Source organism: Polypterus senegalus, chromosome 3 (genome assembly GCF_016835505.1).
Source record: "Polypterus senegalus isolate Bchr_013 chromosome 3, ASM1683550v1, whole genome shotgun sequence".
NCBI lineage: Eukaryota > Metazoa > Chordata > Cladistia > Polypteriformes > Polypteridae > Polypterus > Polypterus senegalus.
In genome coordinates this window covers 131035047-131054073 of record NC_053156.1, presented here as the reverse complement: position 1 = coordinate 131054073, position 19027 = coordinate 131035047, and the positions used below count along the sequence as shown (strand labels likewise).

Here is a 19027-nt window from a genome sequence, read left to right as displayed (position 1 = left end):
TCCAAATTTAGGTATGTATCTGTCCTGCATTACATGTAAAACATTTTTAAACCTGTTCCACTGCTCCTCGACTGTCTCCACATTTAAAAGCTTATCCCAGTCTATCCTACTTAGACTTTGTCGCATCTGCTCAAAATTAGCCCTACTAAAGTTCAACTTAACAATTTTAGTCTTTGCATCTGTACTCTTACAAAATACTGAGAATTGTATTACATTATGGTCACTTGACCCTAGTGGTTCAATCACCTCTACACCCTCAATTCTATCCTGATTATTACAGAATACTAAATCCAGATAGGCTTCACCCCTTGTTGGTGCTTTAACATGCTGTGTTAAAAACAGTCGCTGATTACTTCTAAAACTCCTGCTCTTGTGCTCCTCCATCTGTAAGGTTATCCCAGTTAATATTTGGATAATTAAAGTCCCCCATGACTATAATATCTCCCTGTAAACTTGCCTTTTGATATTACTAAAAGATGTGTGTTGAAATTACTGTCTGAATTGGGTGGTCTATAACACACTCCTAAAATGAGACCTTTTCCCTAATATTTTCCAGGCGAAGCCACATGTCCTCACTAAGATGGGGCTCATCATCCAACTGAAGATGACTTACATTTAATTCCTGTTTGGCATAAACAGCAACCCCACCTCCTTTTCTGTTCTGTCTATCCTTCCTAAAAAATGTGTATCCCTCTATGTTACACTCATCCCCATCTTTGTTATTTAGCCAGGTTTCCGTTATTGCTATAATATCATAATTGTGCTCTGCTACATACAACTCCAACTCACTTACCTTATTTTTGATACTTCTAGCATTAAGGCAAGCTATTTTTAATGTGTTAATCCTTCTATCTTTACGTGTTTGCTTAAAATTTACATTACTATGCATTTTTATTTCTACACCATTGTTTGTTCTTCCATGTATAGATCTAAATCTGGCCTGTCCTAAACTCCCTGCCCCCATTCCCTAGTTTAAACAATCCTCGACTAGCCTACACATACGCCTCCCCAATACATTGGTGCCCCTCCGGTTCAGATGTAACCCGTCACGGCGGAACAGGTCCCATCTGTTCCAAAAGGAGTCCCAATGCCCCATAAACCTATACCCTTCTACCCTGCACCAAGATTTGAGCCACGCGTTAAGCCTTCTAATCTCCTCAATCTTACCTGGACTGGCGCGTGGCACAGGCAGAACTTCGGAGAAGACTACCTTGTCAGTTCTGCTCCTCAGCTTGGTACCTAACTCTTTGAATTTGGATCGCAGAACTGACAGACTACCCTTATGTATGTCATTTGTTCCAACGTGGACAATGACAACTGGATCCACCCCCGCTCTGGCCAAGAGCCTATCCACCTTTCTAGGGAGGTCTCCCACCTGTGCTCCCGGAAGGCAACACACCGTACGAGACTCTCTCTCTCTGGAGCACACCTGCGCTTCAATCCCCCTAATGATTGAGTCCCCAACTATCACTACCTCTCTCTTTTTGGGAACTGGTTTTGAGGTGGCCCGTTGGGGCTCCTCAACCCTGCCTACCACCTCAGAATTATCAGAGTCACCGTCCAGCTCCGCCAGGACATGATAACGGTTAGACACTTCTAATTCTGGGGTTGATGCCCCCGGACAGTGTGCACCCTTTACCTTACGCCTTGCGACCGTGACCCACCTATTCCTACCTTGGCTGGGATTGGCTCAAGCAGACCCCTGTGACCCTGTATTTGGATTCAGCGGGTTGGAAAATGGATGGATGGATGGATGATGATAACCTTTTCTTACAGTGAGAGGTATTTATTAAGTTTCTCACTTGGTGTTCTCCAAAAGGAGACTGACATTTTTCTTTAATTGGGATTTTTACAGATTTTTCATAATTGTGATTCTTAATAATGTGAATTTGTAGTTAAAAGCAAGCTGTTCAAATGCTCACTAACAGGTACTACTTGTAGAATTGACACAAAAGTATATAACTTTACTCATATTTATCTTGAACTTGTCATCACCTATCAATGCTCTGCTCTGAATAAAAGTGACATATCATTTAGAGTGCATACTGGAAACCATTTGCTTTGAACTACCAGTATGGAGCAAGCAGAAGGAAGGTGGTTTAATGGTAAGGATGAAAAGAATTGAAAGGGGATATCCTTCTATTATATCATGTGTTTGAGAATAAAAATGCGGGGTTTTGAGTTTCTGAACTTGAGGACAACAGCTATGTCCAGGCTATAATCATAGGGCCAGACATAAAGTGTCTGTGTAGAGAAAAAGTTGTTCCATTTTGTTGAGCAGGGACAATAATACATCAATATATTCTGACCCCATTGACAAGTGTATGCCGTTAATAAATGCTTCTTTTCAGTTTATGATCATTAAATGCTGAAGTATTTATTGTTAGCTGAACTGGTACTGACACATACGTCAACAATATAGTATATGGTAGAATGACACATCAAACGCAAACTACTTACAATCATCAGATATAAATACTAAACTGTATTAAACCAAATAAGTAAATACTGACAATAATATTGAATCTGGGGTGCCATTGGACTGGCAGCTCAAGTTTTCACATAATGGTGGATGAGAGAATGTGCTTTGCGATTCTCTGGCAACCTTTATTGGGATTGTTGCTGCCTTTGTCCCACTTCTGGTGTTTGTTTATAAGGATACAAATAAGTGAGCACCAGCCTGATCCTCCAGTTCTTACCCCAACAATCAAGCAGTGAATAAATCTGCAGTGTTTAGAATGATGCTGACCTTGCAATTACAGTGTCCTCCATAATGTTTGGAGCAGAAACACACATTTGTCTTTGATGTACCTCTTAACCTCACAGTTTAAAATGACGAATCAAACAATTCAGATGTGATTAGAGTGCACATTGCAGCCTTTCATTTCAAGGTATTTGCATACATTTTGGTCACAGAATGTGGAAATAATGCTTTTTCTGCATGGTCCCCTTATATGTGGCCATCATAACAGGCCTTACATTAAAAATATACTGTAATAATGCATAATTTAGCTTACTAAAAAATGATTGATTTAAAATAATGCTTAAATATCAGGAGATCATGTGTATCTGTGCTGAATATCATGACTGATTTTAATAAAAGAAAAAGCTGTCCATCCTCTATTTTTATCAGACAGTTGATCAAACATCTCAGAAGGTAGTTCATAGGTTAGCACTTACATGCACACACGCCAACCTCATAGCGGGGCTTATCTGCTGAGAAGTCACAGTACATCCCTTTATGGGGATCACAGATATCCGCCTCATTGCAGCTCTCACCAACTTGTCTGGCACAAATTGTGCAACATCCACAGCCATCTTTGACCCTGCTGATTCCTGGTGCACATAAGGGTTTGGGAGGGCACTTGCAGGGCCAGTGACAAAACTGACGTCGCTCGCTGCTTCCCACGCCAGGCTTCAGTGCTCCTTGCTGGCCATTGCTATGTACCCTGAGGAAAATCTCAAGATATAATATAAAACTAAGCATATAAACAATGTTTTATGTTTCCTTATTTATTATACTTTATTACAGCATTAACATTTATTTTCAGTCTCAAAATCCAAAGACCAACATTAAAAAATAATTATCAGGTGATCTTTACTGAAGATTTGCTTTATAGTTTTCCTAATTGTCAGGAGTTTATTGCAATATAATTAAATAGTGTCACACACGTGTCCATGGGAGGCAGCTAAAGGGCTCAAAAGACACCAGATGCTCTTGTATTTTCAGACTCACTCTGTGCTGTACATGCCACAGATGAGAAGGAGGAGAAAAAGATGGAGAAGATGACTTCTGGCTAATGTGCTATAACATGGCAGTCATTCAGTGAGTGTGTAACAAACATATACTGTATATGTATAGCTCCTTTGTGGTCTTGAACATATTTTTTTACATGCAATATCTTGACATACCATAGCTAAAAAATAGATATAAATTTTAATTTAAGCACAAAATGAAACAATATTGTTAAATTTGTCTAAATTTGCATTTTGGCAAGAAAAATATTTTAGTCAATAGCTGATTAATTGATCTGCTATTGTGGGTAGCGCTGCTGCTTTGCAGTTAGGAGACCCGGGTTCGCTTCCCAGGTCCTCCCTGCGTGGACTTTGCATTTTCTCCCCGTGCCTGCGTGGGTTTCCTCCCACAGTCCAAAGACATGCAGGTTAGGTGCATTGGCTATTCTAAATTGTCCCTGGTGTGTGTGTGTGTGTGTCCTGCGGTGGGCTGGTGCCCTGCCCGGGGTTTGTTTCCTGCCTTGTGCCCTGTGTTGGCTGGGATTGACTCCAGCAGACCCCTGTGACCCTGTAGTTAGGATATAGCGGGTTGGATAATGGATGGATGGATGATCTGCTATTCATTTCTTCCATCCTCCATATATAGCTTGATTGACCTGATCATAAATGAGTTTTTATTTTTATTTCTTAACTGATCACGACAGAGAGATAGACAGGCGCTGAGCCTCAATCCGGTGCTGGGCTTGCTCTGATTGCCTGATGCTTTTGTAAGATGTTTTATGTGAATTATGTTATGTTTGTATATACTGTATGTTTATGTTCATTTTTATGCTGAGGTGCCTATTTACTGGCATCACTAGTATAGTGTGACTATCACTGCACACTGACATTTTTCCCATAATGCACAGTACTTCCTGTAGTTAGATTGTTCCCGTGTCGAATCACATTCATACGGTACCTCACTTGAACAAACCGACCCAGGTTTCACTTGGTACCATGACAGGAGCTAAGTTTTTAAATGGTTTCAGAAAAGTTGATTTGGTCTTCACCTCTTTTCATCAGAGTGTGATTAGCAAGTTCACCCCTACTTTAACAAACCAGACTGTATGGGGGGAAATTGCCTTTTTCATCTTTGGCATAGCGCATCTCACAAAGCTAGCCCTTCAAACTAAGGAACAGATAGTACTCACATGTGGCCAAGGGCCTCATTTACAAAGCTTGCGTATGCACAAAAAGAGGATCGATGTGTACGTATGAAATTTCCCACACAAACATTGGGATTGGGATTCATATAAGAAAAATTGATGGGGAATATGCATACACTGTATTTACGGCAACTCTAACCCATGTGGATGCAACGTTTTGGAGAAACTGAGAAATGGCTACACTCTTGATAAAGTAGGGAAATGCAGTCAAACCAGTTAAATGATGATTCGCAAATATTATCATCCATCCATCCATTATCCAACCCGCTATATCCTAACTATAGGGTCACAGGGGTCTGCTGGAGCCAATCCCAGCCAACACAGGGCACAAGACAGGAAACAAACCCCAGCCCATCTCAGGGCACTCACACACAAAAACACACTAGGGTCAATTTAGGATCGCCAATGCACCTAACCTGCATGTCTTTGGACTGTGGGAGCCCGGAGGAAACCCACGCAGACACAGGGAGAACATGCAAACTCCATGCAGGGAGGACCCGGAAAGTGAACCCGGGTATCCTAAATGTGAGGCAGCAGCGCTACCATTGCGCCACCATGCTGCCCACATTTTAAAATAACATTATTATATATTGCACTAACAGCTCAGTGATATGAATTATAATAATTCATACCAATGAGCCGTTATTTGAATATGTTTGTCACATTATATCTCAGGGATGTTGAATATAATGGACTGGCTGTATTTCAGTTCCCTTTCAAGACGGTCAATGCCGCACATCTTCATTAAAGAACTTTTTTGGTTTTTCGTCAGTGTATATCAGCTAGTTGTTGTCATTTCTCAGAGAACTGGCCAATAGGCCAGGAATATCCAAGCTAAGCTTCACACCAACATGCCTGCTGTGCTGAAAGCCATTAGCTAACTGAGGAGGCACTACATTCAGTTTTTATATAGTGTGGGTGACCACATATAAAACATGTTTTGCCACCATAAAAATTCAATTTGCAGCAGTGTCCAGTTCTCCTAACATAATCAGATCACTTTACAGCACTCATATTAAAATAAGAGCATCGAGTGAGAATAAAGCTGCTCTTGTTAACTGTAAGCTATTACATAATATTATATGTGATGCCAAGATGAGGCTGACAAACATCACGTCTCGTTGGCCTCGTCAACCCATATTTCATTTATTTTGAGGCAAACTGGCTTTGGCAGACCTTAGTATTTCATACATCTATACTAATAAAAGGCAAAGCCGTCACTGACTGACTGACTCACTCACTCACTCACTCATCACTAATTCTCCAACTTCCCGTGTAGGCAGAAGGCTGAAATTTGGCAGGCTCATTCCTTACAGCTGACTTACAAAAGCTGGGCAGGTTTCATTTTGAAATTCTACGCGTAATGGTCATAACTGGAACCTATTTTTATCCATGTACTGTATTTGGCATGCCTACAACGAATACCATATTCGCAAGATACAAGTTTAATGAGAAGACACGAGGTATAAACGAGACTTTGAATCACTTTGTAACGGAGTTAAAATTGCTGTAGCGAGAAACTTTTAAGTGCCGGGTCTTAGCTAACATTAAATAAAGCCATGGACATCACAATCCGAGAGACTGTGTTTGTGGAGGGATTGACAGTTAAGGCGGGTGGGGGAGTCACATCATCATCTCCCCTCCCATTCATCTCATTTCATTCGCTTCATTTCGCTCTGAGCTGAGCTCCACAGCTAACACGGTCTTGCGGAAGCAACTTCGGCACACTGCCACCAAATACAGAAAAATCCACAAGTTAATACACGCTGTCTCTAGAGTTTCTCCACACTCTGAATGTATTCCACGCATCCCCGTTATACCCTCTGATCTTCCATTTCAATTCAAATGCCTCCAATTTCCAGTAAGGCTCTGCTTCGCGATGACAATTAATGCGTCTCAGGGACAGACCCTATAAAAGGTTGCCATTGATTTGAGGCAAGATTGCTTTCCTCCTGGACAAAACTATACGTTGCATTCTCAAAAGTAATCTCAGTGCACAGCTTGGTCATATTACAACTGGAGTGCTGAACTGACAACATGGTATACAAAGAGATCCTTAAAAAATAGTTATTGGTATATTTTCCCTCAGTTTAAAAAGGTTTTCTTTTCTTATTAATAAAAATTTAAAAGCAGTACTTCGTCGCTGCGAAGCGCGGGGATTTTGCTATATACTGTATATATATATGTAGATATGCATTGTTTCAAGCGCGACTCCTCGTTGTCTGTTGTTAATTGCTGTGCACAGCGCTTTTTCAAGCACTTCAGCTTCAGGTCTTTATGGATTATCTCAACCACAGTTCTTTGGCTTATTCCGATTTCTCTAGCTATCTGTCGAGCTGTTCTGTGAGTCTGTGGTGCGTCTTCTTGGCTTAGTACAAGATCGTTAACAGCTTCAATGTTTTCAAGTGTACGCACCGAGTGTGGTCGACCACTGCCTGGTTGCCGGTCCACAGTGCTGGTCGACCAAATCTTTCATAGCAGCACATCGAGGCCGTTTTTGTTCCAACCTTTCTGTGGGAACTCTTTTATCAGTCGACGACTGCTGTAACCCTTTAGCAGAACCAAATTCTTAATAAAAATTCAGTCTTCTGTACTGAAACCCATTTTTATCTGCAAATTTAGCAAGGGTCAAACTTGTTTACAAACTTTATCGTCTGCGTTCGCACGTATCCATGGCAACTAAATTTATAAATAAGTAAGATCTTATACTGCTTTGACCAGGCTTTGACACAAGTTTATACAATGTTCCAAATTTTATCAAAATCGGCCGACTATTGTTGAAGATGTGATGAAAAACATTTTGGTGTGTTTTTTTTTCCACTCACAGTGTATATATGTATGTATGTATGTATGTCTGTATGTATGTATGTGTATACAGTATATATCTATACTAATAAAAGGCAAAGCACTCACTCACTCACTCACTCACTCACTCACTCACTGACTCATCACTATACTAATAAAAGGCAAAGCCCTCACTCACTCACTCACTCACTCACTGACTCACTCACTCACTGACTCATCACTAATTCTCCAACTTCCCGTGTAGTTAGAAGGCTGAAATTTGGCAGGCTTATTCCTTACAGCTTACTTACAAAAGTTGGGCAGGTTTCATTTCGAAATTCTACGCGTAAGGGTCATAACTGGAAGCTATTTTTCTCCATATAATGTAATGGAGTCTTGAGTTGGAGATGGCCGCGGGGGGCGGAGTTTCGTGCGACATCATCACGCCTCCTACGTAAGTACGTAGAGAACAAGGAAGAACTCCAAACAGCGATGAGCACAAAACGCCATTTCACAATTGAGAAGGCAGAAAAACATATGAAGCAAATGATGCATACAAGCATATTCATAAGTACAGCTACTGCGGAAACAAAGCCCGGCGTGAACCGTAAGTTTATATTAAATTAAGTTCATAGACAGGCTGCCACTAGCGTTTGTAATTTAGTGCCTGCCCATATAAGGCCGTCCATCAGCGGCAATCCAATACAAACACTGCCGGTAAATATTCACGTGTGAAGTACTGTGCTTATGCAGAGGAAGATGAGATGGTCAGGGTGGTGTTTGGCACAAACTCATTGAAACTGCGAGAGAAACTTTTAAGTGCGGGTCTTAGCTGACATTACGAGATGGCACCAGTACAGCTGGGAACCTTCGATGCAAGAACACCAAGCGGCTCACGTGAACTGGCGCAGTGCACAGACAAAAGCAACAGTTCCAAAAGTGCTGAAAAAAACCGAATTACACAATTGAGAAGGCAGCAAAAAAATATGAAGCGTCTTATACATACAATCATATTCATAAGTGCAGCTACTGCGGAAACAAAGCACACGGTGGAAAAAGTGAATGTCCTGCTAAAGGAAGACAGTGTAAAAAAACCCGTGCATGCAGTTTGTCACATCTCAGATAAAGAGGAAGGCGAGCTGTTTATTGATGCAGTAAGGAACTAATCGATGAATGAAACCTCTTATCTTTACAACGATTGACAAACACGGAATGTAACTTGAACACAACACATCGTACAAATACGAGCCTGATTGAAACAAATAATGATAATCAAATCCTTGATGACAGCAACATTCAATAACACTCACAAAACAATTACTGTATATTGACAATCATGTTACGTTATTTTAAAATGTTCCCTTTTCTTTTCATAACTTCTACTTCTCCACTGATACGCGGGTATATATTTAAATGTATATATATACCCGATCTACAATACATACTTTAGCATAGACAAGCCACACGCTGTGGCTAATTGTAGAGTCTTAAGCCTCTAATGCCGACATTCGAGGTTCGATTCCCGAGAGGGATGCACTGAGTATGTAGCGCTACCGATTCATTTTACCTTCGCATCTCCTTGGTTTGGGACGTATGAAAAATATTAGGTTAGCAGAATCATGTTACGTTATTTTTAAAATTTTCCCTTTCTTAGCACAAGCACAGCTGAGAAGCTTGATGCATGTACTCCATAAGCGTTAAAAATAACGCATTTAATCACACTTTCAATTCCAAGCAAGCGGGAACTTTTGTCAATGCATGATTTCCTGGTACATCCATTACACTGATGCACACATCACAGCTACAAAAATGTTAGAGTCGGAATAAAGCGTTCCTACGACTGATCATTTCGACTTCCGAGCGAAGCCTTGATAAAAGCATGGTTTTGTGCACACTGAAAAGCAAGCAAAATTAGATGCATTACAGAAAGCGGACTTTGTGGCTCTTACTGGGGATCATTGGACTTCCGTGACCGTTAGTAATTCTAAATACATCTAATTACAAAATGTTCAATGATCACACTGTTTTAGCCTAATGTACAAAATAATTTTGGCTAATGTTACTCAGAGTTTAAAGAGTAAGCTGGTCAAATTACCTTTTATGTTTCTGACTTATTTTTTTAAGAAGAAAACTGCACTTTATGTTGAAATTTTGGTTATTATTATTTAAAGACAATACTATTCTGAAAATGTACTTAAAGTACTTAAACTACCACTTTATTTTTAAGTCTGCCCAATTTTAACCAGGGATGATATTTTTGTTTCTGTTTTGAATTCAAATGCAGTTTAAAGGCTTTTTTTCAGAAATTAAAACAGCTTCAGTTTACAATATTCATGTCCATGTCTATTATTTGATTCTGTCGCCCACTAAAACACTTTTAAATTAAAAAAAAAACATTTGCGATTTGGGGCAAATTTACGTGTGCGATTACATACGATTAATCAAGATTAATTCTTACACAGCCTCTAATTAATTGGATTAATTTTTTTAATCGAGTCCCACCCCTAATATATATATATGTAGATTTGTATATATATATGTGTATATACAGTATATATGTAGATATGTATATGTGCATATACAGTATGTATATATATATGTGTGTGTGTATATGTATATATATATATAACTGTGTATATATATGTGTATAGATGTATATATATATATATTTATATATATATGTTTATATATGTGTCTGTGTGTGTATATATAACACTCATGACAATGACAAAACAATTACATTGTTTTACATGTTACATAACATGTTACGTTATTATTAAAATGTTTCCTTTTCTTTTACTTCTCCTCTGCCAATGCAGGTATTTTGCTATATATATATATATATATATATATATATATATATATATAGATATATATATATATATATGTATATATAAACAGATAGATATGACAACAACACTCATATCAATAACAAAACAATTACATTAACAATCATCTTACGTTATTTTTAAAATGTTTGCTTTTCTTTTCATAACTTCTTTAACACACTACTTCTCCGCTGCGAAGCGGGTATTTTGCTAGTATATATATATACACTGCTCACAAAAATTAAAGGAACACTTTAAAGAAACACATTAGATACATCAGATCTCAATATGAAGTTGGATATCTATACAAATAACGACTGGGCAATGTCTTAGAAACAAAAGGATGCCAAGTCTTTTAATGGAAATAAAAGTTTTCTGCCTACAGAGGGCTCAATTGTGTAGACACCCTAAAATCAGAGTGAAATGAAGATGTGGCAGGCTAGTCCATTTTTTCAAAAACTTAATTTCTGCTACTCAAAATGCTTTTCAGTATCTTGTGTGGCCCCCACGAGTTTGTATGCATGCTTGACAACGCCGGGGCATGCTCCTAATGAGACGACGGATGGGGCATTGTGGCATTTCCTCCCAGATCTGTATGAGGGCATCCCTGAGCTGTTGTACAGTCTGAGGAGCAACCTGGCAGCGCCTAATGGACCGAAACATAATGTCCCATAGATGTTCTATTGGGTTTAAGTCAGGGGATCGTGAAGGCCATTCAATTGTTTCAATTCCTTCATCCTCCAGGTACTGCCTGCATACTCTTGCCACATGAGGCCGGGCATTGTCGTGCATTAGGAGGAAACCAGGACCTACTGCACCAGCGTAGGGTCTGACAATGGGTCCAAGGATTTCATCCTGATACCTAATGGCAGTCAAGATGCCGTTGTCTAGCCTGTAGAAGTCTGTGAGTCGCTCCATGGATATGCCTCCAAGATCATCAATGACCCACCACCAAACCAGTCATGCTAAACGATGTTACAGGCAGCATAATATTCTCCACGGCTTCTCCTGACCCTTTCACGTCTTTCACATATACTCAGGGTGAAACTGCTCTCATCTGTGAAAAGCACAGGATGCCAGTGGTGGACCTGCCAATTCTGGTATTCTATGGCAAATGCCAATTGAGCTCTCCGGTGCTGTGCAGTGAGCACAGGGCGCAGTAGACATTTGGGCCCTCAGGCAACCCTCATGAAGTCTGTTTCTGATTGTTTGGTCAGAGACATTCACACCAGTGGCCTGCTGGAGGTCATTTTGTAGGGCTCTGGCAGTGCTCATCCTGTTCCTCCTTGCCCAGAGGAGCAGATACTGGTCCTGCTGATGGGTTATGGACCTTCTATGGCCCTCTCCAGCTCTCCTAGAGTAACTGCTTATCTCCTAGAATCTCCTCCATGCCCTTGAGACTGTGCAGGGAGACACAGCAAACCTTCTGGCAATGACACGTATTGATTGATGTGCCATCCTGGAGAAGTTGGACTACCTGTGTAACCTCTGTAGGGTCCAGGTATCGCCTCATGCTACCAGTAGTGACACTGACTGTAGCCAAATGCAAAACTAGTGAAGAAACAGTCAGAAAAGATGAGGAGGGAAAATGTCAGTGGCCTCCACCTGTTAAACCATTCCTGTTTTGGGGTCATCTCATTGTTGCCCCTCTAGTGCATCTGTTGTTAATTTCATTAACACCACAGCAGCTGAAACTGATTAACAACCCCCTCTGCTACTTAACTGACCAGATTAATATCCCATAAGTTTCATTGACTTTATGCTATACTCTGATTAAAAAGTGTTCCTTTAATTCTTTTGAGCAGTATATGTAGATATGTATATATATATGTGTGTGTGTGTATGTATGTGTGTATATGTATGTGTATATATATGTTGATATGTGTATATATGTATATATATGTAGATGTGTATATGTATGTGTATATATATATGTATATGTAGATATGTATATATATATATATATTTATATGTATATATATATATGTTTATGTGTGTGTGTGTGTATATATATATATATATATATATATATATATATATATATATATATATATATATATATATATACTAATAAAAGGCAAAGCCCTCACTCACTCACTCACTCACTGACTCATTAATTCTCCAACTTCCCGTGTAGGTAGAAGGCTGAAATTTGGCAGGCTCATTCCTTACAGCTTACTTACAAAAGTTGGGCAGGTTTCATTTTGAAATTCTACGCGTAATGGTCATAACTGGAACCTATTTTTTTGTCCATAGACTATAATAGACGTCTGCTCGATGGCCTCCCACGTAATTTAGTGCCTGCCCATATAAGGCCATCCATCAGCGTCAATCCAATAGAAACACTGCCACTAAATATTCACGGGTGAAGGACTGTGCTTATGCAGAGGAAGATGAGATGGTCAGGGTGGTGTTTGGCACAAACTCAGCGAAACTGCAAGAGAAACTTTTAAGTGCCGGGTCTTAGCTAACATTAAATACAGCCATGGACATCGCACAAGATGGCACTAGCACAGCTGGGAACCTTAGATGCATGTACACCGAGCGGCTCACGTGAACTGGACGAGTGCACAGACAAAAAGCAACAGTTCCAAAGAGTGCTGAACAAAAACCGAATTACACAACTGCGGAAACAAAGCACGGTGTGAACCGTAAGTTTAAATTAAGTTTATAGACACACTCCCGCTGCCGTTTGTCATGCCTACAACTAGTATGGTATTCACGAGATACAAGTTTAATGAGAAGGCACGAGGTATAAACAAGACTTTGGATCACTTTGTTACGGAGTTAAAATTGCTGTAGCAAGAAACTTTGAAGTGCCGGGTCTTAGCTAACATTAAATAAAGTCGTGGACATCGCGAGATCACACGAGCACAGCCGAGAAGCTTCGATGCATGTACACCGAGCGGCTCGCGTCAACTGATTTTGCAGGACTGGAAAAGATTAAATTAAGTTCATACACACGCTACCACTAAATATTCACAGGCAATTTCCACAACTTACTACCGGGAATGCCTGTTGAACATCTTACATTCATGAGTTCCGATTTGGGTGGTGAACACTTCGATGAATGAAACCTGTTATCTTTACAACGGTTGACAAACACGAAATAAACTTGAACACAACCTGATTGAAAGAAATAATGCTAATCAAATCCTTGATGACGGCAACACTCATAACGGTCACAAAACTATTACATTGACAATCATGTTACGTTATTTTTAAAATGTTTCCTTTTCTTAGCACAAGCACAGCTGAGAGGCTTCGATGCATGTACTCCATAACGCGTTAAAAAAATAACGCATTTAATCACACTTTGCATTCCAAGCAAAGGGTAACTTTTGTCAATGCATGATTTCCTGGTACATCGATTACATTGATGCACACATCAGAGCTACAAAAATGTAAGAGTCGGAAGAAAGCGCGTTGCAAGCACTGATCGGAGGCAAATTTCATTTCAAAAGACTACCCGACGGAAGCCTTGATAAAAGCGTGGTTTGGTGCAAACTGTGCAAAAATGAGTTTGCATACCACCGAGGCACTTCAACCTTACGGTTCCATCTAAATGCAAAACATGAAACTGTGTATGCTGTTAGCACTAGCAGTATGAGTTTGAGTACCAACAAAAGGTGTCGGCAGCCCAAACCTCACGAAATGACTGGCTTCAGGACCAAAATTAGTAAGTCAACATAGGGCAAACTTACAAATTCTCTCGCAAAATACATTGCTTTGGACTGTAGACCACTAACAGTGGTGGAAGATAGGGGGTTAGAAAATGTGCTACAGTTAGCGTATTTCAAGTAAAATTCACCAGCTTTATGACATTGAAAAGCAGACAAAATTAGATGCATTACAGAAAGCAGACTTTGTGGCTCTTACTGGGGATCATTGGACTTCCGTGACCGTTAGTAATTCTAATTATATCTAATTACAAAATGTTCAATGATCTCACTGTTTTAGCCTAATGTACAAAATAATTTTGGCTAAGGTTACTCAGAGTTTAAAGGTGAAGCTGGTCTTTTATGTTTCTGCCTTATTTTTTTAAGATGAAAAACTGCACTTTATGTTGAAATTTTTCTTATTATTATTTAAAGACAATACCATTCTGAACATGTACTTAAAGTACTTAGAATACTACTTTATTTTTAAGTCTGCCTAATTTTAGCCAGGGATGATGATTCTGATTTGAATTGAAATGCAGTTTAAATGAATTTTTTTTTTTCAGAAATTAAAAGAGCTTGAGTTTACAAAATTCATGTCCATGTCTATTATTTGATTCTGTCGCCCACTAAAACTCTTTTAAATTAAAAAACAACATTTGCGATTTGGGGCAAATTTTAATGTGTGCTTACATACGATTAATGAAGATTAATTAATTACACAGTCTCTAATAAATTATGTTAATTTTTTTAATCGAGTCCCACCCCTAATATATATATATATATATGTATGTATATATATGTATGTGTGTGGTGGGTTGGCACCCTGCCCAGGATTGGTTCCTGCCTTGTGCCCTGTGTTGGCTGGGATTGGCTCCAGCAGACCCCCGTGACCCTATTCGGATTCAGCGGGTTAGACGATGGATGGATGGATGGATATATGTATGTGTATATATATATATATATATGTATATATATATATATATATGTATGTATATATATATGTATGTATATATATATGTGTATATATGTATATGTATATATATATATATATGTATGTGTGTATATACAGTATATGTGTATGTGTGTATATATATAATATATATATATATTATGACAGCAGCAATCCAAGCTGTGAGATTTGAAACAGGATTACTGTTCACATGGCCAACTGTACGTTGCATGCTCAAGAGTAAGCTCAGCGCACAGCTTGGTCAGATTACAACTGGAGGGCCGAACTCACAATGTGGTATACAAAGAGATCCTTAACAAATAATTATTGGTGTATTTTCCCTCAGTTTAAAAAGGTTTAATTTTCTTCTTAATAAAACTTTTAAGGCAGTACTTTGCCGCTGCGAAGTGCGGGCATTTTGCTATATATATATATATATATATATATATATATATATATATATAGATATACAGTAGATATAATGTGTGTGTGTGTATGTATGTATGTATGTACAGTACGAGTATGTATGTGTATATATATAGAGAGAGATATAGATATATATAGATATATATATATAGATATTATATATATATATATATAGATATAGATATATATACTGCATATATAATGTGTGTGTGTATGTATGTATGTATGTATATATATATATCTATATATATATATGATAGCATCACTCATAACAGTGACAAAACAATTACATTGACGATCATGTTACGTTATTTTCAAGATGTTTCGTTTTCTTTTTCATTACTTCTTTAACACACTACTTCTCCACTGCGAAGTGCGGGTATTTTGCTAGTATACCTGTATATACATACACACACATACATATATATCAGCGCTTCCCAATTCATTTTTCCCTCACACCCCCTGTGACGGACGATGCCAATTTCGCACCCCCTTGGTTTGAGAAGAAGTATGAAAAAATATGCGGTTAACGCAGAAAGACAGATCACCAATTGAAGCTTTATGAATAATGGATACTTTATTCGCCATCAATAATTGTTTTGGTAAAGCCATACTCAGTGTGATCCTCCTTCCATTTTCTAATTTTTTTGCGACTAGCCATGATTAAATGAACGGTAAAAAAGTAAGAGCGAAGCGACGGTGACTTATTGACGCAGGCAGGCAATAGCACAATAGCACGGGCTCGATGTACTGCGCGTTAAGTCGATCTGAAATGCGCGCTCAGATTCGAAAAAGTATATCTTTTCAAGTTCTATTTGGATATAAGTAGGTTCTATTTAGTCGACAGAAATACAGTGGTGTGAAAACTATTTGCCCCCTTCCTGATTTCTTATTCTTTTGCATGTTTGTCACACAAAATGTTTCTGATCATCAAACACATTTAACCATTAGTCAAATATAACACAAGTAAACACAAAATGCAGTTTTTAAATGATGGTTTTAATTATTTAGGGAGAAAAAAAATCCAAACCTACATGGCCCTGTGTGAAAAAGTAATTGCCCCTGAACCTAATAACTGGTTGGGCCACCCTTAGCAGAAATAACTGCAATCAAGCGTTTGCGATAACTTGCAATGAGTCTTTTACAGCGCTCTGGAGGAATTTTGGCCCACTCATCTTTGCAGAATTGTTGTAATTCAGCTTTATTTGAGGGTTTTCTAGCATGAACCGCCTTTTTAAGGTCATGCCATAGCATCTCAATTGGATTCAGGTCAGGACTTTGACTAGGCCACTCCAAAGTCTTCATTTTGTTTTTCTTCAGCCATTCAGAGGTGGATTTGCTAGTGTGTTTTGGGTCATTGTCCTGTTGCAGCACCCAAGATCACTTCAGCTTGAGTTGATGAACAGATGGCCGGATATTCTCCTTCAGGATTTTTTGGTAGACAGTAGAATTCATGGTTCCATCTATCACAGCAAGCCTTCCAGGTCCTGAAGCAGCAAAACAACCCCAGACCATCACACTACCACCACCATATTTTACTGTTGGTATGATGTTCTTTTTCTGAAATGCTGTGTTCCTTTTACGCCAGATGTAACGGGACATTTGCCTTCCAAAAGTTCAACTTTTGTCTCATCAGTCCACAAGGTATTTTCCCAAAAGTCTTGGCAATCATTGAGATGTTTCTTAGCAAAATTGAGACGAGCCCTAATGTTCTTTTGCTTAACAGTGGTTTGCGTCTTGGAAATCTGCCATGCAGGCCGTTTTTGCCCAGTCTCTTTCTTATGGTGGAGTCGTGAACACTGATCTTAATTGAGGCAAGTGAGGCCTGCAGTTCTTTAGATGTTGTCCTGGGGTCTTTTGTGACCTCTTGGATGAATCGTCTGCGCTCTTGGGGTAATTTTGGTCAGCCGGCCACTCCTGGGAAGGTTCACCACTGTTCCATGTTTTTGCCATTTGTGGATAATGGCTCTCACTGTGGTTCGCTGGAGTCCCAAAGCTTTAGAAATGGCTTTATAACCTTTACCAGACTGATAGATCTCAATTACTTCTGTTCTCATTTGTTCCTGAATTTCTTTGGATCTTGGCATGATGTCTAGCTTTTGAGGTGCTTTTGGTCTGCTTCTCTGTGTCAGGCAGCTCCTATTTAAGTGATTTCTTGATTGAAACAGGTGTGGCAGTAATCAGGCCTGGGGGTGGCTACGGAAATTGAACTCAGGTGTGATACACCACAGTTAGGTTATTTTTAACAAGGGGCAATTACTTTTTCACACAGGGCCATGTAGGTTTGGATTTTTTTTCTCCCTAAATAACAAAAACCATCATTTAAAAACTGGATTTTGTGTTTACTTGTGTTATATTTGACTAATGGTTAAATGTGTTTGATGATCAGAAACATTTTGTGTGACAAACATGCAAAAGAATAAGAAATCAGGAAGGGGGCAAATAGTTTTTCACACCACTGTATCTTTGGTAGGAATGTAAGTTGAATTTAGTCTTTACATTTCTATGGTGAAGAAAAATGTATGCAATGATGAATAAATTTAACTTACATTCCTACCAAAGATATTTCTGTCGACTAAATAAAAATTTCTTATATTTAAAATTTAAATAGAACTTGAACAGATACGATAGTTCATAATACCCACACAGCACTAAGTGCAGGTAAGAGCGGGAGTCATCTGTTTTAACAAGCTGCCTATTCCAATGATATGAAATAGCCTGCCCATTTAATTATTTAGGAATGGATAGGTAAATTAAGATTTTGTACAAATAATGTTTTTCATTTTTCTTCCTCGATGGATTCTGGCACCCCCAGCAACACCTGCTCGCACCCCAAAAGATATATATATATGTGTGTATATATATATATATATATATATATATATATATATATATATATATATATATATATATATATATATATATGTCAAAGTCAAAGTCAAAGTCAAAGTGAACTTTATTGTCATCTCAACCATATACAAGTATACAGATAGACGAAATTGCGAAGCTCAGGGTCCACAGTGTAACAACATGATGTGCAAATAGTAAATTAAAAATAGAATAAAAATTTTAAAATTTATAATTAAAACACAAACAAACAAGACAAGACATTGTGCAAAGATAGGACAAACAAGTAGCAGCAATATTGATGTGTAAGATATGTAATATAATAAGTAAATAAATAATAAATAATAGATATAGATAATACAGAAATTATCAGTGTATGATAATAGTTGTTTAAGGCGTGTGTAAACAATGACAGGTCAGAATGTTTCATAAATCCTTAGAGGTCAGTATGAGATTTTCAGTTCTTTGCAGGATAGTGGTTTTCATGTATAAAAGTTCTGTTTTGTAGAGGAGGTTGAGGCCGTGTGGAAGGTCCCAGGGGGCAGCCTGGTGTTAAGGAGTCTAACAGCTTGGGGGTAAAAACTCTCCTGC

The 19027-nt window shown here is 38.6% G+C and overlaps 1 protein-coding gene across 1 annotated transcript in view; it reads right to left on the bottom strand.

The window, feature by feature from the left end:
* The window catches only part of ccn6 (cellular communication network factor 6), a 48833-nt gene that overhangs the window by 15855 nt on the left and 13951 nt on the right, over nucleotides 1–19027 (bottom strand). Inside the window, exon 2 of the mRNA XM_039749957.1 lies at nucleotides 3181–3460. Within this exon, the coding sequence (XP_039605891.1) occupies nucleotides 3181–3460 (280 nt within the window). The remainder of the gene's footprint in view (nucleotides 1–3180; nucleotides 3461–19027) is intronic.